Source organism: Ceratotherium simum, chromosome 38 (genome assembly GCF_057802395.1).
Source record: "Ceratotherium simum simum isolate JZ-2026a chromosome 38, ASM5780239v1, whole genome shotgun sequence".
Lineage (NCBI taxonomy): Eukaryota > Metazoa > Chordata > Mammalia > Perissodactyla > Rhinocerotidae > Ceratotherium > Ceratotherium simum.
Window position 1 is genome coordinate 23,767,072 of NC_141937.1, and position 23,767 is coordinate 23,790,838.

General features: G+C 41.7%; 1 protein-coding gene across 1 annotated transcript in view; it reads left to right on the top strand.

Annotated features, from left to right (window-relative positions):
• The window catches only part of GRM1 (glutamate metabotropic receptor 1), a 304,296-nt gene extending 292,839 nt beyond the window's left edge, over nt 1-11,457 (top strand). The window contains exon 8 of the mRNA XM_087425199.1: nt 8,834-11,457. Coding sequence (XP_087281325.1) covers nt 8,834-9,767 — 934 coding nt within the window. The 3' untranslated portion in view covers nt 9,768-11,457. The remainder of the gene's footprint in view (nt 1-8,833) is intronic.
• The last annotated feature ends 12,310 nt before the right edge of the window (nt 11,458-23,767 follow it).

Genomic DNA, 23,767 nt, shown 5'->3' on the forward strand with positions numbered 1-23,767 from the left:
ACAAAATAGAGGAAGATTGGCAATGGATGTTAGCTCAGGACCAATCTTCCTCACCAAATAAAACAAGAAAAAAGCTATTCCAGTGTGCTCTTGTTTCAAACTTCAAACTCATATCTCTCCTTACGAGTACATGTACCAGCACATGTCAGGCCTCAGCCTAAAAGACTTGAAATGGGAAGACGCATGCTCTGCTCCTGCCATACCTCTGCCTCCTCCCTCTTCTGAGTTTCCCCTCCTCCATCTGCTTTGATGGGAAAAAGAAATAGGAGAGATGGCAAAGGCCTTTGACTTCCCTGGAGCTGTTGTGGTCCTCTTCTGATTAACATTGAATAGTTGTCTCCTGGATCTTGGCCCAGTGCGGATTCATAGAAAACACCTGTGAGTTTTTAGAGAGCCCTATAGGGGACTTCATCACTGCAGAGTTCCCTAATATGGGAGGTTTCTCCCAATTCAACCAACCTAATCCATCCCAGCCACAGCACCCGCTGATGATTCACCTTCAGCATCTTGTTCCTGAAATTCTTTTCTGTGATTGGCAGCCCTCTTGTGTGGAGTGACAACAAGATGACTTTATCCCACCACCTTCCAAAGTGCTACTTAACTCATGGGAAAGCCACTTATACTCACTCCAACAAATGATGGAAAAGCCAACCGCCCACGGCTGCCCCATTAGCCTTGTCAAGTCTAGTCAGTGCTCTTCTTCCCTTAACCAGATCACCCTGTGTGCTAGATAAGGAGACCTCCAACCGGGAAATTGAATGACATTCTCCCCTTGTGGCAGATTCTTCCAATCTCTTGCCGCTCCCCTTCTCTCCACCATTAGATATGTTCCATCTTGTGAAGGCCAAGTGATAAATGGGACTTTATAAGAAGTGATAGCAATGCTTTTATGATAACATAATATGGAGGAAAATTAGCAGTGCGATTAAAAGTCACTGTGTAAGAAAGGCATACATCCATGAATGTCCTTTAAGAGGGGTGCTAAGTGGGAAGATTCAGAATACATTGTTGTGAGTAGAGGTGGAGTCCACTGCTACCAGGAAAAAAGGGAGGTGTCAAATGTGGAGGGAAAGAGCCAGTTTGGGACAGATACACACACACAGCAGAAAAAGCATCTGCCACTTGGAAAGAGATAGTCCCACAAGGTAAAAGAAAGAATGCACTCCACTGATGTGGCTTTCAGAAATGAGCCTGGCAGTGCAAGGAAGATACAGGACATGGAGGTAGAGATGACATGGAGAAAGGCTCAGAAGCCAGGCTAGGCTGTGCCCCAGGCCCAGGCACCACCTGAGTGGTGTAATAGCCATATCTGTACACATGTATAACCACTCACTCACTGGGTGTCTTTTTCTTTTCAATCTTCAGGAAGAGGCAGCCAGAATTCTCGCCCACGAGCCAATGTCCGTCGGCACATGTGCAGCTTTGAAAACCCCCACACTGCAGTGAATGTGTAAGAGAAGCTGCATGGAGAATATAGTGGTTTGCCCCTTGCTTTCTCTCTCCTGGGTTTTTCCACTTTCTAACATGGAAATAGATGTGGTGCATGCCATCAAGATTGAGGAACCATTTACGTGCCATGGTTTGCACGACTGCCTTAATTTGATTGTCTATCATTCTTAAAAGGACACTGTCAAGTTGTTAGTCTTTTTGCTTTCTTATGCTTCAATGCAAGATGCAACACCTTTTTCAATTCTGGAGATTCACTTTAGTTTGTGACTCCCACTCACAAGCTTGAAAGTGAATTTTCCCCCTTCACTAATTTGTCAGCTTCTCTTTGGCAAACACAGCTCTTTCTTTTCTTTCCTTTTTTTGCCTCTTTTGCTGTTGCACAAATGTTTGATATGATCCTATCTGCATTAAAGTAAAAGCCATAACTCAAACTTAAGGAAGAGTTCCATAATGTCTGTTTGAGGGGCTGGGCACCAACATGAGCCTCTGGGTGCCTCCCACACACTGGGAAGCACAAAACAAAAGTTTTGTGAGTCCCACAAAAAGTGAGCTTTACAAAAAGGAAAAGTAGTTATTTTCCCAGAATTCTGAGTGCTTTTATCAGATTTTCCTCATCTGATAAAAACGGTGCATGTTTGGTCCAATTTTTGACCTTTAGATCTTGACAGTGTCTCTTTAAGTTAACAAAAGAACATAGACCATGTTCGATTCATTGTGCACGGAGTCTGTGGTCATTTTCAGCTGTTCCTTTACAGCCCTTCAAACTCCTGGGAGAGTCAAAGGTACACATTCCTGCAGCAGGAGGGAGCCCACTGATGAGGTGTCTGTGGCTTGAATAGCTCTTCAGATGAGAAGAGCCCAATTTGTTCAAATGTTTGATACTGAACCTGGCCATGGAGGCCAGGGAATGGGGCCATAGCGTCTCTTCTCCTCACTCAGTGGAGTGCATTGGGAAGTCTATGTTCTGATATTCCCTTAAAAAGCCCAAATAGGACGAGTGTGGTCTCAACCAAATCATACTGACTCTTAGAAGGAAAAATATGGCAGCCACGCCAGTATGTTTCAGTTGGTGGTTGGGAGGCCTCTGCACATCTAGATCAGAGCCACTCTGGTCTGCTTGGATGCGTTCTCTACAATTGTTCCAAGTTAAAGGCATTGAGTGTTTCTTGCACCGTGGATCTGACCAAGGACATAGCAAGGAGATCCTGATTATGACAGCTGCTGGCTGCCTGTCAAAAGGGATTGATGGGAATAGTAGATGTGCTTGTCCTGTCATGACAGCACGGCCAGAGAGAGAGGAGAGTCACCTAACATTTCATGACTTAAAGGTGAGTGCGTAAAAGCAAAAGTGAAGGCTGAAAGTGGGTACATCCTTGAGAGGTGACAAAAAATGATGCAACAATTAGCAAAGCTAACAGGTTGGTCATTAAGAACTTTCAAAACAGGATCTATTCAAGCTTTCTTTCTGGAGACTCTAAAGGATCAGGAGGAGATTGGTAGCTTTAAATCTCCTCACCATAGACTAAGACTGGCTATTTTTAGCCTTGGTTGTTCCTGAAAAAAAAAAAAAATGATATGCTCTTTCTGTGACCTTCAGTTCCCACAGCTTTTGTGAACAAGCAAGGCAAAGGGACTAGTGATGGAAATAAAGCTGCCTACTGGACCATTATGGTCTGCCTGGATCTATCCTGCCTCTGAGGAATAGTCCCAGCAGAGCAATGCAACTGCCCTGTATTTCCAGGGCAAATTATGAGGACTCCAGGTAGAGCTGAAGAGCATCAAATGACTTGCTATTGAAATTATAGGTCTGGTAGCATGGAGCATAGAAGAAATGATAATGCATGCCCTGAAGATCCTTCAAAGAGAGCATAATGTGGCTCATCTATACTTCCTAGAGGAATATAATTACACCTGGTATACCGCTGCTAAAACAATGCTCCTATATCAATATGATGTCTTAAATAAACTTTGGTATGAAAATTTTCTTTCATCAGCCAGTAATGATGATGAGGTTGAACCAAAGGCCATTTAAAATATACTTAAAAAAAGTTTAGTAACCACCAGAATTCTACTCTTTAATTTGAATTAGATTTGTCAATTTTCTCAAGACAGTAGACCCTATGCCTGAACAAAGTTTATGGGGCCTTCCATACTTTATTGACTTTGATGAGGTAATCTCATTTGTGGATATCTTTTTCTTTATTGATCCACTGAAGAAATCACAAGGTTTAATAAATGCAAACCAATTTTATTTTGTGTTGTCTTTTATCCCGTATCATATACCTTTAGGATATAGAATGTGATTGATTTAAAGATTCTAAAAGGAGGACTGTATATTTAGACTTTTGTATTATTGTAAATTTCAGCAAGCCAGATGGTTCTCTGAGTAGCTTATGATGAGGTTAGAATCGAAGAGGAGAGGGATAAAATTCACAAGGCTATGTAAGATTTAAGATGAGCAGAAACTACCAAGTTCTCACGTAGTCAAAAACATTCGTCTTCAATAATACATTCAGAGATTCTCTACCTTACAACTAGTGGTGAGTCAAAAAGGTGAGAGATTTTACTTGTGTTTAGATAGGCTCCCAGAGGATATATACTGAATTTGCAGATTTTTCTGGAAAGCTTTCAAGAAATGGAACTGGAGTCATTGGGAGTCCTTTGTATTGAAAACTAACTTGGGGTTGCCTGGAAAAACAGGAATCTGACTCAAATGGTTTCCAGTACTCCCTATGCCTGAGATTCTACATGAGTCACTACTCAAATTGCATCCTCGTACCAGCTCGCTGAAGCAGGTAGAGGTGAGAGAGTTGGGCAGGGCATCCCTGGCATTCCTTTTGGATTGTCTCTGTTGTGTTGCGGCAGCCCCACCCCTTCCTTGAAAGGCCTTATGTCCCTGCTGTAGCCGCAAGGCCACAGCAGCATAGCCTGCAAGCCTGTGGCTTTGGTTTGTTTTCCTAACTTGGTGAACCGTTCTCTCCATGCTGTGACTCAATGGCATTTCCTGTTTCCATTTTCATTTTCAGAGAAAACAAGCGCGAACATCCTCAGTTCCAAGGAGCGAGTCTTCCCTCCTTTCGTGAAGGTCTTGCCTTGTCTGTGGGCTCTCTGGATGCCATCCTTATGTCTGTTGTGAAGCTATTAAGCCTAGTGGCAAAGACTTGAATTGGACATAAGGGAGACAGGTGTTGTGTAAGCTTTCCCCTTAGGCAGCTTGTGCAGGATGCTTTCCTCCTGATCTCAAACACCCACCCACTGTTATTTCCATTTTAGACCTCTCTGGAGCAGAGACAGTGTACTCTGCAGATGTAACTAGTACTTACTGAAACAAATAAAACAGACAGGATCACTTGGAACGCCAAAGATATACTAATCTGTTTACACCACCCACTTCCAACTATTCTCTCAAGGGCTGTAAATACTGGGTTTTCTGTTTGGGGGGATGGTGATACTTATCTAATGAAAGAAAAATCAAAGCAAGATCCAAGCTGTTGTAGCTGGAACGGCCGCACCGGGCCTGCTTAGCTCTGCACACTATCCATGTCCATCATCCTCCATGTGTCTAGTCCCTCCCAGGCCCAGGAGCGATTTCCTGCAACAACTTCAATATCAATAAATATACGCAGCCACCCGAGGTATTTACACCAAATGCTACTGCATTTGATCTTCAAATATGAGATTGTTGGAGGCCTGATGTCTGTCTTTTGAAGTTAGAGCAAGAAGGATGGGGTGCTTTGTGACAATTATGTGGTGTTTCTCGACGAGGTTGCTTTTTCTAAGATTAGGAAAACAAGTAAAATTAAATAATAGAAGGGAGAAGCTGGTGGCTGAAACACAAGGTTATCTGGGACTAAATAAAAGTCTTATTTTATAGTAATATTGTATTTTCATAATGCATTTATTCCTTTTTCCTGTCTCATATTTTATACATTTTTTCTTCTTAATATCACAGCAATAGGTTCCCAACCTTTTCACGACAAAATGGTTATTAAGCCTTCACTGGAATCTATGATAGTAATTATAACTTTATTAGTGGCCGTTATAACACAAAACACAAAAAAGGCTTCTTAGAATTTAGTTACACTTGTATCTAGCAGCACACTTTATCATAACAGCATTTATGTGCATTTAAAAACAGTAGTGCATTATCTACAAAGACATATAGGTTCAGTCTAAAAGCAACGCATAAAGCACATGTAGATTCATGGACCACTCAAGCTATCTATGAACCACAGGTCAGAAATAACAATCCAGAAGGACCAAAGTTTATACTCTGTGCTGCAATTCCTATGAGATGATGCATTTCTTCCACTATCTCTGGTTTTTAGGAAGCAATTTATTTTGTCCTTGGGGGAAAGAAAAGTTAATCTAATTTTCTTAATCTGATAAATGCCTTGGGGCTTTAGGACTGCTTCCTAATTAAACAGTACTTTACAGCAAATCTGAAGCAAGACTCTGAGGGGAGGAAAGCTGATAATTTTGACAGCCAGGGTGAAAATCTCTCATCACATGAATAAAAACTGTATTGCATTAAAACAGAAATAAATTGTGATTATATCTGTCTGCAAGATGATTGACAATACCTTTAACATATGGAAGTGCATGATTTAAAAACAGGCCCATATAAAACCCTGGAAAATGAGGAAAACAACCCATGTGAGCGAGAGAGTGAGTGAAGTCAGTCCCAGGAACATAAGGATGTCTTTTTTTTTTTGGTGGGGAAGAATCGCCCTGAACTAACATCTATTGCCAATCTTCCTCTTTTTTTTTTTTTTGCTTGAGGAAGATTAGCCTTGAACTAACATCTGTGCCCATCTTCCTCTATTTTGTATGTGGGATGCCTCCACAGCGCAGCTGATGATTGGACTAGGTCTGCGCCCAGGATCTGAACCCGCCAACCTGGGCTGCCAAAGCTGAGCACGTGGAATTTCAACCACTAGACCACGGGGCCCGCCCCACGGATGCCTTTGTTGCTAGTATATGTGGAGACTGGGGCAATATTTCCTTGGGGTATCTGAGCCTGCTGGTTGAATTAGATGCAGACTAGCTCTCAAGGGACTTATTTTTTAAAATGCACACATACACACACACACACAAATCACTAAATAAAAACACAAGGCAGCCTTTTAGTTTAATGATTTTCTTAATGAGCATTGAGAGGTGGGTATTTGGGGAAGGAAAAACTGTTTCCATTGCAATTGAAAGGGATGCAAATCATTGAGGCTGGATGGTACAGTAAAGCATATTGAAGAAATGCAAGAGGCAAGTAGGAGATTTTGTACTTTCTGGAAGAGGCATATTGACTGCATAAAGAGAGAAACAGTGTGAGTAGAGTGGGGGATGGAGGAAATTGAGAGAGATGAAAGTGGGAGGTGAGTGTGACTAGAGTTTCAAACTGAGAGGGAGAACTGTGGATTCTGGTCTTGCTTTGGCTGGTTGACAGCCAGGAACACCACTGTCCCATTCTCCACTTTGCTCAACTTAGAAGAGAGTCAGCTACCCTAACAAGACAGTGTGGAAGCTGCTACGTCAGTAATTTAGCATTTACAAGCCCTTATACATTCTCAGGGAACATATTAAGCATATATTTGAGAGAAATATTATTTTGATATAGTAATTTTGAGATGATGTTTTTCTTAGACAATTAAAAATACAGCATAGATTATCAGATATATGAAGGAACTACCTATTTCCCAAATAATGAGATTAAAATTTTAGCTATTATATCTATTTTACAACCTTTACATCTTGAATTTTCTATAATAGATAGAATTTCTATAAGAATCTGTACTTAGCTCGCCTCACTTTTCAAGATTATAAAATACAAAATAAAACATCATCTTCATCATAAATACGACACACAATTTTTGAAGTATTCATTCTTGTATTTTCAAAATGATTAAATGCACCATTATGTTTTAACTATGGATCATTTTCTACATTTTTCCAAATAAAAGACTATGATATGGAACAGTCCATTTCACAAATCCACCTAGGAAAAATATGTTCATTTACCCTATCCCCTTTAATATCACAAATGTGTTATTACCGTGCTGCTTTCTCTGTTGCTTTCATGGATACAGAGAAAAAGCAAACTCCTAAAAAAAAAGAAGAAAAAAATTATTTCTTGATTTAAGTATTAACAGTGTTGTTATCAATAGTCTGCTATGGTAAGGTACCACCATCTGCTACAAGTTACACAGAAAACAGAGTCCAAAAGTAAGACCAAAGTTAGTGCAACATACAAAATAGAATCTGTAGTGTATGCACACCGTGCATCTCATTTTTCTTCTTCTTCAGAGAGATATTCTTTCTTTTTGGTTGGTTTTATGAGGGTCCCATGAAGATGAAAGTTGGTAAGGCTGGAGGACGGCTGGTGCCCTAAGATTTTTCTTCCCCAAGGTTCAGTGAGGAAAAGACCAGGGAAGGGTCTTTGTCTCAGTAACTTCTGCTTTGTCTGAATCTTAATTTTGTCTCATTTGCATCCGACTATGCCGGGGACTAAAGGAAGAATATGAGCATCAGTATTTTGCAGGCCTTCCGGGTTCTCTCTCTTTTCAAACACACCTGGTTTAGTTAAGTATTCCCAGTGTGAAAATCCCAAACCAGCTGCTATGAATCAGGGCCTTTATGTGAATTGTGATCCATTATATGTGTCAGGAATATGCTTTGAAATAAAAAGAAAATCTAAAGTTATGAAACACTTCAGTGCAACGTGGGTCTGGGTTATTCTGTCATCTGCTTTTTTTCTCTTCCGTACAGGTGCCCTGTGTATGACCACGCAGCTCTGGTAACAGGAAATACCTGCATATCAGAATGGGCAACTGAGAGGGTGCATTTTATAACCCACAGCGCAATGAGAGTAGCTTTATACGTGGGTCTTAATTTGTCCCAGGGACTAAGAAGAACGGGAGGCAAGAGCTATAGTCATGTTCTGTTGTCCGTGTGTAACTAAGTTTTAATTTTAATTTGTTCCCTTCATCAATTTTGGAATCTTTCAAAGGCTTGGATTGAGCAACAATGTTACCATTGCCTTAGAGTGTGTGTGTGTGTGTGTAATAATTTTGTGAAATCTTAGACCTAAATGAAAATAGCTACTTCTACCAGAGGCTGGTTTTACTCCCCTACAACTTTTCTCAGGGTCAAAATTTCCTGCCTTGGCTTGGGTGGATGAAAGATGGCTGCAGGTTCAGAGGCACCTGTGGTGGCTGCAGCTTTGGGCATTTGATCTGTAACGAGGAGAGGTTGGGGGGTGTGGGGACAGGCATCCAGTTGAGGGGGGAGGCAAATTGCATTGAGCTGGGCTCGCATATGTGATTTATACGTATTTTCTCCTGTGTGCACGATACATCTGTAAATCCATCCATCTCTGTTTTATTCATAGTTCTAATGGCAAGTCTGTGTCATGGTCTGAACCAGGTGGAAGACAGGTGCCCAAGGGGCAGCATATGTGGCATCGTCTCTCTGTGCACGTGAAGACCAGCGAGACGGCCTGCAACCAAACAGCCGTCATCAAGCCCCTCACTAAAAGTTACCAGGGCTCCGGCAAGAGCCTGACCTTTTCAGATACCAGCACCAAGACCCTTTACAACGTGGAGGAGGAGGATGCCCAGCCGGTTGGCTTCAGCCCTCCCAGCAGTCCCTCCATGGTGGTGCACCGACGCGTGCCGACCGCGGGCAGCACCCCGCCTCTGCCGCCCCACCTGACCACAGAGGAGACCCCCCTCTTCCTGGCCGACCCAGCCATCCCCAAGGGCTTGCCCCCTCCCCTCCAGCAGCCGCCGCCACCGCCGCAGCCGCAGCCACCACCTCAGAAATCCCTGATGGACCAGTTCCAGGGCGTGGTCAACAATTTCAGCACCGCGATCCCGGATTTCAACGCGGTGCTCGCCGTCCCCGCGGGGCCGGGGAACGGGGTGCGGTCCCTGTTCCCGCCCCCTGCGCCCCCGCAGCACCTGCAGATGCTCCCACTGCAGCTGAGCACCTTCGGGGAGGAGCCCGCCTCGCCCCCCGCGGAGGACGAGGAGGACGACGACAGCGAGAGGTTTAAGCTCCTGCAGGAGTACCTGTACGAGCGCGAGGGGAACACGGAGGAAGACGAACTGGAGGAGGAGGAGGAGGACCCGCCGGCGGCCAGCAAACCGACCCCCGAGGATTCGCCCGCCCTGACGCCCCCGTCGCCTTTCCGCGACTCGGTGGCCTCGGGCAGCTCGGTGCCCAGCTCCCCCGTGTCCGAGTCGGTGCTCTGCACCCCTCCCAACGTGACCTACGCCTCTGTCATCCTGAGGGACTATCGGCAAACCTCTTCCACCCTGTAGGGGGGAGGCATCCACGTGGAAAAGCAAGAGAAGCCGGAGAGCACCAGCACCTCCCGAGACGTGCAGACAGCTGGGAGACGAGGACGCACGGGGGTGGAGGGCGAAGTCCGGAGGGAAGGAGGAGAGCGTTGCTGCTGCCTTCAGGGAGGCGAGAGGGACAGACGCTGTACTCTGCAAGCAAAAGGGGATCCAGGGGAAGATTCCGAATCTTGAATTATTCAAAAGCCTTCTCTGGGGAGAAAGGGAATTCTGACAAAGCACAATCCCCTATAGTGTGTAACTTTTATCGCAAAAATAAATACATAAACAAAAATAATCTTCTCTTTTGGACAATTGTGCATAGATAGACATGCCCACACACACTTGCCCACTTTGGAAAGGGCTAGCACATGAGGACGATCCAGTTCTATCATTAGTTCACCTCATGATATTCATGGTGTTCCTGGCGAGCGTGGTGGAGCCAGACAGAGCAGGTGGGTGAAGGAAGGGCAGGTGTGGAACCAGCTAGAGAACAGATGACAAGACCACAGCTCGTTTCTCTCAAGCCCTTCTCTCTACTGGGCCCACAGACTCCTGGTCTTCAGGAGACTTGGGAACTGGCCCAAAGAGGGGCCTTTCTTCACCCACTGCACCCGATCCAGTGTCAGTGTTGCTGTCACACTTGGGGAAAGGTGCGTGGATGCCCTGCTGCTCTGTGATTTCCCTCTATCTAGGAAAACAGGAATAAGAGAAAAACCATCACCAAAAAGTGCTTCATCAGGAGTGCTAAGGGAAGACGGAATGAGAGCAAGACAATACACAGGCATGGGGCTTTGAACAAAATCAGTCAGCACAATCTGCTTCCCGTATTTGATACTCGCTTCTTGGTGATTTTAGAAAAACAGCCAGGACAAGAGATTGTTTTGAGAATGACAGAAGAGCTTTTGTGGATTAACTTGTGTTTGTGCCAAGGGGGCTCTCCTTTGCCCTTCAGTTAAAGAGAACAAACCAAGTGGCAAAATTGTTACCTTCCATTTACTGTAGCAAATAATACTTACCAGTTGAACTTCCAAGATGCAGTATGTGTATTTGGTGCCATTGTTTCTCCAATGTACTACAAACAAATCCATCTTTGAACTTAATGGTGTACTCATAGCAACTATTATTGGTTTAAATGACAATTCTTTCCTCTTGTCGCTGAAGTCCCTGTAACTAGCGAGTGAGTGTGTCCTGTGTCCTTGTACACATGTGATAATGAAATTTGTGCAATGTAATGTCAATCTAACTGCAACTAGAAGATTGTCTTTCCAGTGTAGTATAGATATTTTTATGTTCCAATAATGTTTTATATACCATTGTCACCAATATCTCCATGAGCTCTTTGAAGGCTTGAGTGTTATGGCCCAGTTTTTCATATGCTGCTCGATGGTCCTTCCTCTTGTAAGAGGGAAACTTATTTTTCAGAGATTTTATGATGTTGATGATGGAAATATGTTATTGATGAAGTGGTTTGAAAATTTGTTATATTAAAAGTTCCCCCAAAACTGTGGGTAACCATAAAAAGGTATATTTTATAAACTTGCACACACCATTATTAAAACATAAGATTGAAATGACAGTATTCACATTATTTCAGGTTACTTTATTTTTTTTAAAGATTTTTCCATGGCTACTTGAGCTTCATGTACTTAAATCATATACTAACCTCTAAGTCTGGCAGTAATTTCTCAAATTATTTATTCATCACTTTTTCCTTTCTTTTAATTTTTATTTCCATATACTTTTATTTCTGTATTTTCACTGTCATAACTTTTCTTTATATTTTTGTTATTTGCTGTGTGTAATATCCATGTCCGTGTAATATAGTTGTTTCATTTTTTCTTACCATTTTTACCCCCAATAAAAACTTGCTGTTTTGATTTCTTTTGCTATTTGTGGAATGAATCTTATCCCCTTAAATGTCTTGTTTATATCTTATGTTCAGTCATGTTTTAATATGCTTCCTTTGTGTTGAAGCTGCTGATTTCTCAGCTAAAAATCACTTTAGAATCTTTAAATACCCACTATATCATTTGTTCAGAATTTGACATCAACTCCAATGTCTGAGACTCACGTTTCTTATGTCTTCTCGTATTCTACTGTCACGTTTAGTCAGTTCCATATCAAGAATGGACTGCCTTTCCTTTACAAAATTATTTTCTAACACCTTTAGTAGAAAGACCTCATGACTGAAATGTGGATTTCAGTTCCATATTTTCACTGTAATGAAGCAGAACGAGGAAAATGGATGGCCCAGTGCTTAACGGATGGTCTACTAATTGGCAAACTAGCAACGGAAAGCATACTATTATTAGTGGACCATGTTTTTTTATCTTAATGCCACTAACATATGTCCTTCATATCACAGACTTGTGCATTCAGATTTTTTTAACGTAAGAATAGATCAGGAAAATTGCTTCTACTATTCAAATAATATAAGACGTTAGATTGTTCTGAGGTTTTGGTTTGAAACATTTGGCAAACTCATTCAACACTGATCACATTATTACTCTGAATGCCTACTCTGATCATGATTCAAAGTTTTCCTGAATACAATAGACTATTAGCTCTTATATCATGTGTTCAAAATTGGAAATGTACACATACATACCCTCTCCCAAAAGGGCAAAACCTCTTCACCTTAATGTATGTGCTTATACAAGTTGTTTAGCTTCTTGTAAAAGTGTTTTCCTTTGGCTCATTATTGCCTTTTGTCAAATAATCTTGATAGTGCTGTATAATAAATATTTTCTATTTATTAAATGTGTATGTTCTTTCTCTATACTTTGTAAGAGTTACAATAATAGAAATAGATTGGTATAAGAAATAATTGCAATGGTTTGATTTTGCTCAGAACATGTCTTCAATGAAAGTTGGAGAGCACCACACAGAATCTACAGACCAGGTAGGTGACAAGATAGAGAACAGTTTGATTATGAGGAAGGCAGTAACTCAAGCTCGAACAGTTTGAAATGAAATCCAAAATTTAAATTTTCAATGCCATGCAGACATTGTCATACATCTTTTTGATAGAATGTTTGAGGCTTGACAAATTCCTGCATCGCCAACAGAGCTTTAGAGACAGAAGCATCTGAAAACCCTCATCTTCCATTCATTTTTGCCCTATAAGGCTTTTCTGTCCTTGGCTCACACTCCAGGGAGACCTGGTCTCTTACCTTCTTGATATCCTCCTGCTCACCCCAAGTTCTATTCTCCTGCATTTCAATGGAGACTTAACTGGTCCTCAAAACACGGGAGCCTCTTTTATTCCCATCTTCTGCCGTAAGATGCCTGCAAAGTAAGGCATCTACCAAGTGTCATTCAAAGAGAGAACAGGGGAGTACAAGGGCCACATCCATGAGATCCAGTGTTTAGATGGTAGGAGCAAGCTCTGTAAAGGAAGGCTGATGTCGAAGAAATTACCAGAATCAGGGCTGAGCCAGTTGTTTCTTCATTGTGCCCAGAAAATGGAATGAGAAATCATGAAATGAAACCTTGGTGTCTCAGGAGGAAAAGTCATAGGAGAGAGAATGAGAAACAAAAAAGCAAAAAGAAAAAAGAAGAAGAAGAAGAAAATGAAAAGGTTTCAGGTGTGTAGTCCAAAGATACACCCATATATTATAGTAAGTCATAAGGGCCTCCACTTGGAGAGTCCAGAAGCTTCACTAAGGAAGACATTTGGAGAAGTTGAGATTGGGATCCAGATACCACAAATGATGTATAAATTGCTGCCCCAATAATTTCTACAGAGATTAATCTTGAGAGAGAATCAAAGAGAAGGGAAGCAACATTTTTATTAACCTACTCTGTGCCAGACATTTTGCTGGGTTCTTTGCATTCATTCTCATTTAATCTTCCCAGTACTACTGCCATATGAATATTTTAAAGAACTGAAATGACTTGCCCAGAGTCTCTCAGCTAGTGAGTGGTCCAGCAGAGATTTGACCTCCATCCTAAGCCAGTGCAGAGCCTGTGAATTCACGTTCCTCTCCAGAACCCAGGACAGTGTGTGGGAGTTGGTGTCTGTCATGACTGCTCCCCCTTTTGTATTTTCATAGCGTTCTATTCATAACCCCAACTACATTATGGTTTATGTCTCTTTCCCTCAATAGATTGTAAATTCCTTTTTGCTTGAGATCCATTTTCCTTTCTAATTTCTGAGCCTTCAGGGTAGAAATACTCAGTAAATGTTTTTTGAGAGAGTAAATGAGTATTATAACACCATATAGTTTTCTCAGCTCAATTCTCTGAAGATTTATGCCGAGATCCTTAAGGGGTCCAGAGTTCTGTATTTCTACCTACTGATCCTGACGCTGCCAACTGGAACAACACATGGTGTCACCATGAAAATCAAGCTCTCCTTTTGGCATCAGAAAGAGCTGTCCCACTGGGCAGCAGATCCGCTTTTCCTGCAGAATAGGGAGGGAATACTCAGTGTCGGATCAGCTGGGCCAGAGGTCTGGCAAGGCAGTACTAGACGTGGGAAATAGCGCCCTCTGCAGGAGAACTTCAAGTAAGACCTAGACTACTGAAGCCTGGCACCAGTTAGGCAATTAAGTCATCCATGGGGAAAGCATGGGCTGGGAGTTCCTTCCTTACAGAAGTACATGTCTTTAGACAAAGTGAAAGGCAAAACCAGTCACCAAGGCTTGGGAGAAGGTGAAGGAAATGGAGAGCCTAGTTAGGGAGTTGAATTAATGATACGATTAAACCGGAAACTGGCTTGATTTCCTCAGAGAAGCTTGGGAAGCAATGCTTATAAATTAATAAACAAGAGAAATGAAACTTAAGAATGAGGACAACAAAAACTGAAAAAGAAAATAATCATAGAATCATAGAGTTGGAAGTAAATTTAGAAGTCACTTAAGATAAGCTCTCACCCAATTTATGATTCTATTCTCCTGTGTCCTGTTTCTCTTCTTATGACAGTTGGGGCCAGGTGAGAAGCCACCACCAACTAGGGTAGGACATGGAGAAGGGCTGGGGGTACAATGCCTATTGCCTGCACTTGTTCAAAGAGAGAGAGCAGCTAGCCCTGGATACCGGGAAAGAAAGTCTAAATCTATATTGTTAATCCAAGACACTGGCCAGAGAACAGGACTAAGGCACAAATCTGGAATGAAGGTGTCTGAGGAATCAGGAAAACTAAGAGTGAGGACCAACAAGGCATGCAACAGGATGGTGGATGGCTGGAATTCCAGACACAAAAAACTGGTGGCTGCAGTGAGCTTTTGGTAAGACCCCCAGAGACTTACATGTGTGACCTGGTTTATTTTAAGGAATGGGATAGATTTAGGTGATTTGAGCCCTCTGCTCATGTATTTCCAGGGACTATGATCTTGCATTTGATAAGGGAAAGCTCTAATCGTTAGTAAATTCTTCATTTACCAGAGCCAAAATTTGCCTTTCTCTAACTTTCACCTGATCAGAGTTCTGCCCTCTGGGAAAAGATTGAACAAATTTAGTCTACTCTGGGCGTGACTTCCCTTTAACCACTTGAACATAGTGATTGTGCCATTAGTTAGTGGTTTATTCTTCAAGCCAAATAGCTTCACTTCTTTTAACTGTTATCTTTGTTATTAGATTCCTAAACTCCTAATCAGGCCATGGTCATATTCCAATTTCTGAATATCCTTTAAAAAATGTTGCATCCAGAACTAGACATAATACTGCACAAATACTTTGACTCTCTTTAACCATTATTCCAGTATTGCTGCCTAAGATTATGTTAATTTTGTTAGCTGTCTTGCCACATTTTGAGCTCATGCTTAGCTCAGAGCCAGCTAGAACCCTTAAGCCATTTGCATATGGACTGCAGGAAAGGGATATGAATGTGAATATTTTAATAGGTGGGTTTCCCTAGAAACAGCCTCTGAGAGGAGGATTCGAATGACAGTTGAGTACTGGGGAAGTGATCCTTAGAAGCACCAATTAGAGAGTGGGGAAATGAGGCGGCAAATGATACCCAGCCAATACAAGTGCATCACTATGCAGGTTACCCCTGTGGGACTCAGTCCTGCTGGAGACTCTGGCAGACAGTAGACAACATGCCTCATGATTGTCCCCACTTCCCAAAGGGCAAGGGAGTTGGGAGCATTTAATTACCAATTCCTGTTACAGTTGAGGGCTACTGGGGAGGGAGGTGCATGCTGGTTCCAGTTACTTCCAGTGTGTCCCATATGCAGGCTTCTATCTCCAGAGAAAGCCTTCAGGCAAAAAGTTGCAGATGCCTGCAGTCAGAAATCTAAAAGTTGGCCTGTGTAGGGAAAGTGAATGTCAAGAGGGAGCAAGGCACCAACAGTGTCTGCTATCATATGTGATATCGAGATAGATAGATAATAGCATGCATAAACAGAGATACAGATACCAGTACAAATAAAGGTATGAAAACAAAGAGCTGTAGAAGGCAAGGCAAAGGCATATTAGAGGGCTTGAAGTGAGAATGGTGTGCTTCTAGAATCAACCAGAGACTACTGTTTCTTTACAGCAAGAGAAAATTGCAAAAGAAAATGAAAGTGCAACCAACTATCCTTTAAATAAATTTGTTGTTAGCCTCTGGATTCTTTCTTTGCAATGATTTCTTAAATTATGTCATTTTCTATTAAAAAGTAATAAAGTGCATGGTAGAAATTTAGAGAATTAAAGAAAGAAAAAAGTCTATAGTCACATCCAAATATTAACATTACAGATATTTTGATTTGTCCTTCTAACTATTCTCATGCAAATAAGTTGGGTTTTAACAGAATTCGAACATCTTTCATTTATAATTTTTTTCCTGCTTTTGTCATTTAGCATTATGACCTAAGCAAGGATTTCGACTTGATTAGAGCTGAGGAATCACCTACTTGTGGAGTTAGGCAAAGTTCCCTATCCCTATGGAATCTGAATCCAGGAACCCTTAGGGGAATAAGTCATACCCGGTTCCCAACTGAGGTTCACTTACATAGCCACAGAGCTGAAAGACAATAGACGGGAGGGTCCTGTGGAAGCCAAGTTATGGAGAGGAGCAATAGATGACTTGAAAGGGAAAACAAACAAAGTCATGAAAAAAGAGAAAGGAATCCAGGCAAGAATCAGCAACAAGCCTTGGGTGGACAGGTGCAGTGATTAACCCATCAGAACTTAGTCCCTTGGTGATGGAGAGGGCTGTGTGGCTCAATGGCAAGAATGGATCTCTAGGGACCTAACAAGTCTTCCAGTCCCAACCCCCAGCCCCACATATAAAGTTTAGAATAAGCCACAAGAAGGGACAGGGATCTCCTTGTAGGCCAGCAGGAAAGATAAGCACTGCAGATGATGAGGGTCAGAATCCCTGTTTTGGGACAGCTGAGCAGAGCGCCGACTATATCAGTGTAGTGAAACAGTACAGGTGACATCAATAGCAGAGATCAGGAGCAGGTGGTCCTGAGCTCTTAGCAACAGCAAGGGAGAGAGCCTCAAAGGATGTTAGAGGTCAACGGCGGTCAGTGCCACCACGTGGGCCGTCCAAGCCAGGAACAGAACTGGATAGAGGGCTGCGGAGAGATGTAGGGATCCTCCACAGGGACAAGTAAGGGAACCACAGGCAACAGCCAAGACAGATGGCAAAGCAGCAGCTGAAACGGAGGACGGCAGAGGTGCAGGCTGCGTGCAGCTTGTATGAAAGGCAATGCTCTCCCTTCAAAGTCTCCGCAGAATTGGGAAACGCCATGGTATTTGCCTTGTGGCATGTAGAGCTGAGGGTAAATCATTAAAGTGACCTAATTAGTATTCACAAGCTAAAAGCATTGAAAGCATTTCTTACTGAGCCAGCCCTGACGGCCTAGTGGTTCAAGTTCAGCTCTCACTGCTTCAGCGGCCCGGGTTCACTTCTGATTGTGGAACCACTCCACCTGTCAGTTGCCATGCTGTGGCGGCGGCTCACGTAGAAGAGCAAAAAGACTTACGACTAGGATATACAACCATGTACTGGGGTTTAGGGGAGGAAAAAAAAAAAAGAGGAAGGTTGGCAACAGATGTTAGCTCAGGGCGAATCTTTCCCTGCAAAAGACAAACAAAAAATAGCATTTCTTACTGACATTAACAAAAATACTCACAAACTTCACTACATGGAAACCTTGTAATTTACTGAACAATTTTCCTATTGTTAGACACTTAGATTGGTTATAATTTTTTGATCTTAATAAAAAATAGTAACTTGTGGTAACTTTGATAAATAGTGTGAGAAATTATGTCACACCAAAGTCTTGTTCTATATACAATATTTCTTTAAGTGGGTTTCTAAGATTATGTTATCAGTTATTTGATAATTATTTATTCCCTGTCAAATAATATATATTTTACGTTACATTTAACTCTGTAACATCCTTTGAGGTAGGACTTATTCTCATTTTAAAAATGAGAAAACTGAGGCTCAAAAAAGATAAAGTAGGGTCAGTCCTGTCGCCTAGTGGTTAAGTTTGTTGCCTTCCACTGCAGTGGCCCAGGTTGGTTTCCCCAGTGCGGACCTACATGACTTGTTGGTGGCCATGCTATGATGGCGACCCACATACAAAGTAGAGGAAGATTGGCACAGATGTTAGCTCAGGGCAAATCTTCCTCAGGAAAATGAGGAAGCTTGGCACTCATTGTTAGCTCAGGGTGAATCTTCCTCAGCAAAAAAAAAAAAAAAAAAATGAAGATGAAGTAAATTGCCTAAGATCACAAATCTAGTGGGATATAGAGCTGGCAATATACTCCCTGGATTCCACACTCTGAACCACCATACTATGCTGAATACTACGTTGAAAATACTACACTGAAAACTGTCCTGAAACCTCTTGATACAAATAAGCACACTTCGTTTGAATTGCAAAATGATGGAAAATTTATATTGCCTGCTCCAGAATCACCAGTGGGGAAATGGATATGGTTTATCCCCCAAAGGGCTTCCAGATTCCATGGAGTTGGGGAAGTTTGCCTAACTCCACAAGCAGAATCACCAACACATCGACTCACAATGAAAAGCCACCAAGAAAAAAAAGATTCTAACTCAAAATCACTGTTTAATTGTAGTAATTCGTAAAGATATTGGAAAAACAGTTGCAGTAAAATATATTTATAGTAATTATTATGTTCTGTGGTTCTGCAACTTAATAAATAACATGCCATTCTAAAGTAACATGTTTACTGGGAATTTCTAAAAGGGTCACTCTTTTTAAATAGGTAATTATTATTTCCAGAATATTTACTAAAATAATTTAAAGTAAAAAAAAAAAAAAAAAGTTAGCGAAAGAATGACCCCTCTCCTCAAAACTGTGAAAAATTTCACTAGTAGACATAAAGAGAGTTAGCTAAATTTCTAATGAGTGCCACTCCAAATTACAAGATTGAGATCCTCATTGTTTAGGTATCACTAAAACTTGAACACATTACTACCTTCTTCAAATAAATTCAGCTTAGCAGACTCAATGTACCTAAATGTTTCTCTCACTACAGTAGCGCATCTAGTTTAGGGGAAGATTGCAATATGTTTGAAAGAACTCTAGATTGAAAATATTTAGCTATACACAAAATTAGCTGTTTGATTGTGGGTAAATCACTTAATTTCTTTAAGCCTCAGCATTTTTAATGTCTAAAGTAATGAATTTAGATTATATAAAATAATAATAAATGTATTACAGACCTATTATGTGCCCCTACATCACAGCATTGTATCCTTGATGTTGTTTAATTCATACCGCTCTGTGAAGTAGTTGTGAAGTCTGTGTTAATCAGGATATACTAGATTGTGGTACAGCATCAAGGAGGAAGGAAGGAAGGGAGGGAGGGAGGGAGGGCAGAATGGAAGGAGACAGAGGGACGAGAAAGTAGAAGGGGAGAATAGGAGAGAGGATGGAAATCTCAGTGTCTTAATAAAATAACATTTATTTCACATATGCACATAAAATCACATGCAGGTTGGGCCACCCCCCTTCCTGCTGGGAGCAACCCTAGCTAGAAGATGTGGTCTCTAAGTCACTGCAGCAAGGGAAATGCGTGAGCTAGAGGTTTGTGCAAGATGTTTGTAAGAGCCAGACCAGAAGTAGATGGCTTCACATCCACCCACACTCCTTGACTCTAGAGCCAGTCATGTGTCCTCTGAAATCCAACTGCAAGAGAGGCTGGGAAATGTAGTCATCCTAATGCCTAAGGCCACAAATGGTGAACCCATTTCATTGTCTCTGCCATAGTTATCCTCAATCCACAGGGAAGACAATTGGGGCTTAGATATACTAAGTACTTGCCTAACGTCACTCAGCTTGATGAGGAAATTGACAGGATGGCCAGAATCCGGGACTCACCTTACTGAAGACTAAGTCGTGCAAACTTCTGAGTCTCCTTGCCCTTTGCAGCCAGTAAACAGAGTATTTAGTAGCACAGATTCTTTTGATTTGTGTTCCTTTTTCAATTTTCCACTACAATGCATGATGTGCTTTCATATAGCCACATAAACTAGCACATGGCAGAAATATTTATCTCAGAATTTTGTGACCAATCCTTTCCATCTATCAAACCCAGTCTGATGGTGATAAGTGCCACCAGGACTTCAAGAAAGGTTCTGTCACCCCAAGTAACAAGATGTGACTTAAAATAACCTTAATCCTTCCACGGGATATTTAATTTACCATAAGTAGTGGTGATGCGGAAAAGCACTTTTAAATGATTGAAAACATCATTAAATTTCCTTTCTTATAATTTTTAACTAAATACAAATTAACTTCTCTTCTTACTGCCTACTTGTTAAATAACTAATTAAAACATTACAAGATGGGGGTGTGTGAAGTTCATACATCCACAGGGTTATTGTAGAGCCTCTGTGATAGCGTGAAATACTTTTCTGGGAGAAAGAGGACTTGTAATTAGTGAGTAGCTTCTGCTCATTCAGACTGGTAATATCTGACTCGGTAAAATACAATCAATTTCTCCTGTAGAAACAGGTATTATCTATTACTTGATTAGATACATTTTATTTCTCCCATGAAAAGCACACTCTTTAGTGGAGAAAGTGGCTGCACCCTCCCCAGCAAAAGAGAGCCTCAGCGGTACAGGGCCTGAGACCCAGAGAGAGGGAATTACAAAGGGGCTCTGACCGCTGACCCACATTCCCAAGAGCAGTGACTCCTGTAGGTCAACACGACTGTCCCCAAGACACAAGGTGGGTGTCATTTATGGCATTATTTAATTCACTTCTCTGATCAGGTTCTCTGCCACACAGATTTTCAGAGAATTCCTACCCATTCTCAGAGGTAGTAAAACATTGGTCAAACGTTGTATTGTTTCAGCCTGTTCTACCTTCAGAAAGGCTGTGATCCTCATACAGCCTCTTCTATCCCCCAGGTCTGAATCTCTAGATCTGAGGTGTGAAACTCCAGAGACTGTAAATACTATCCACCTTCCCTTTCCTATTCAACCATTCTAAATTTGCCCAAATATAAAGGCTAAGCTACAGAAAAATATGCACTCATGAAAGATTTAGTTTGGCCTGATTATCATCTTGTTGTTTACCATTTCTGTTGGCATAGGCAGGTAAAATTGAATGACAAATTTCATTTTCCTCTGGCTCTTGTGTATGTTAAAATAATAATACTGCAGAGCATTATGTACAATGTATAAAGCAGTTTCAGTTGAAATCAAAAGTCCTCTATATTCCTCTTCCTCACAACCAAAATAAATATGAGACAGGTTTTAATTTTACCTCCAAAAATGTGTATCTAAAGCTTAAGAAACACCATCTCTGTATATTTAAAATAAAAAAATATATATTTCCAAGCTGATTCTCCTTAAGCCTCAGTCTAGAAAGAGTCCTGAACCACTGCTGAATATTAAAATAAACTTCACCTCCATTGCCAAAGTAAAAGGAAGGAGAGGAAAATATTTTTCCTATGATTTTATAAATCATAGGATCCCCAGAAATTGGAAATAAAGCCTTAAGTATCAGTGAATTTAATTCCTGAGCAAATACCGTTGTTCTTTATATTCAAAAATAAAGCTAGAAAAGGGTATTTATGTGTACACCACTGCCCAATTTGACCATATAACTGCTCAGACATAAATAAAATGTCACTAGCTAGTTTATTGTGTCACCTGGCCAAAGGCAGGATTGAGGTTCTTTTCTTTCCTGAGACCCTTCTGGTACAAGTGAGTATCACAATATTTTACACATTTAGCAGTTTGTTGCTGAGCATCAGGGCTCAGGCTGGGAACCTCACAATCTAATGATTTTCGACTGTGCTTCTTCCAGTAGAAGTAAACCCTCATTGTTGGAAACAGACAACCAACACGATGGGGGTCTTTCCAGCCCCCAGGTTTTAGATAAATCAGTTCACAACAATGAATGTGAAAAATATAGTGGAGTCCCTCCAAGACAGTGGTTTTTAACCTGGGCTGCGTTGTGGAAGCGCTCACAGAGCTTAAAAATAAATGAAACACACCTGGGCCTAATCTCCCAGTGTTTCTACTATGCAGCCGGGGTTGAGAATCACTGTCTTAAGGGTAGGAGTGTAGACACTGGATAAAAGAAAACAGCAGCAGCAACAGCCATCCTCACGAGTTGTAGAAAAGTCTATAGAAAAAAAAAAAATCGTAGGATCGGGGCTCGCCTGGTGGCGTAGTGATTAAGTTCACATGCTTCACTTCGGCAGTCTGGGGCTCTCAGGGTCAGATCCCAGGCGCAGACCTATACACCACTCAACAAGCCATGCTGTGGCAGCGTCCCACATACAAAATAGAGAAAGATGGGCACAGACGTTAGCTCAGGGCCAAGCTTTCTCACCAAAAAATAAATAAATAAATAAATCATGCTCCTACCTATCAACCTGGTTCACATCTTGAATAACAAGCTGACAGCTCAGCCATCATGACCTAGGATGCCCCCATAGAATCCACCAAATGGAGGAAGAAAAGCTACATCAAACAACATTAAACAACAACTCTTAAGAAAATGAAGAACTTTCTTCCCTCATCTTTATTACTCTTCATCTTTCAACAGGAACTAACCTCCTCCAATAAGAGCTGGGTTTAGACTGAATACCAAATGAGGCAGGTGGGAACGTGAGAGGCAGTGTTGGAAGATGAACTTTATGTACCCTCAACAACAACAACAAAATCATTGGTTTAATTCTTTATATTTCCCTCTCTGTATAGACATGGATGCTCTTTTCTCTTCATCGATGTTCCACCCATGGTTCTTGTATTTTCTGTGAATAATCCCATACTTGACTCATTAAGCAGCTGGTTATAAAGAACCTACAGAGAACCAGGCATTGTACTCTGCTCTAAGAGTTCACAGGCGATTCAAAAACTAGACACGTTTACAAAATGTCCAGGAACACAAAAGTGGGAATGACCGGTTCCGGTGCAGTTCAGAGCCTTCCCTCTGCTCAGCAGGCATGACCACTGCCTGTCTGCTGCATTGTCAGCCCACCTGGTGTTCAAACGACAGAGCTGTGCAGAGAGGCACTGCAGCGGGTCCATAATTAGATCATGTCTTATCGATGTTTTTATCTCCCAGACGACCTTGTGCATATTAATTGCCCAGTAAATGCCCAATCAATCAATAAATAACAATTGCTGAATTTCAAAGGGAGATTGTCTTCAACAGTTTCTTATTCTATAAACATTAACGTTGCACAACACACCCAGCTGGGTGAGCAGTGTGGGATAGGTTGCTGAGACACCGAAGAAAAGACCCAGAGACAGCAAACGAGACATGTGGGTTTATTAGGGAGTTACTTACAGGGAGGTCCAGTGGCGGCCAGTTGGACAGGAAATGTGCACCCTACTACCGCCCCCTGAGAGAAGCTTGTTTAAGTCGGCAGAGGAACAAAGACTGTGTGCTTGCCAAGGGGGACTGTCCCTTTATGACCTGCATTCCAAGGACCAGACCACCCACCCCACCCAGCCTCTCGAAGGGCCTGGCCTCTGTGTTCCCTTAGACCACGAGGTCTCTGTGCTAACTCACCTCCCCTCCACAACTGAGAAAA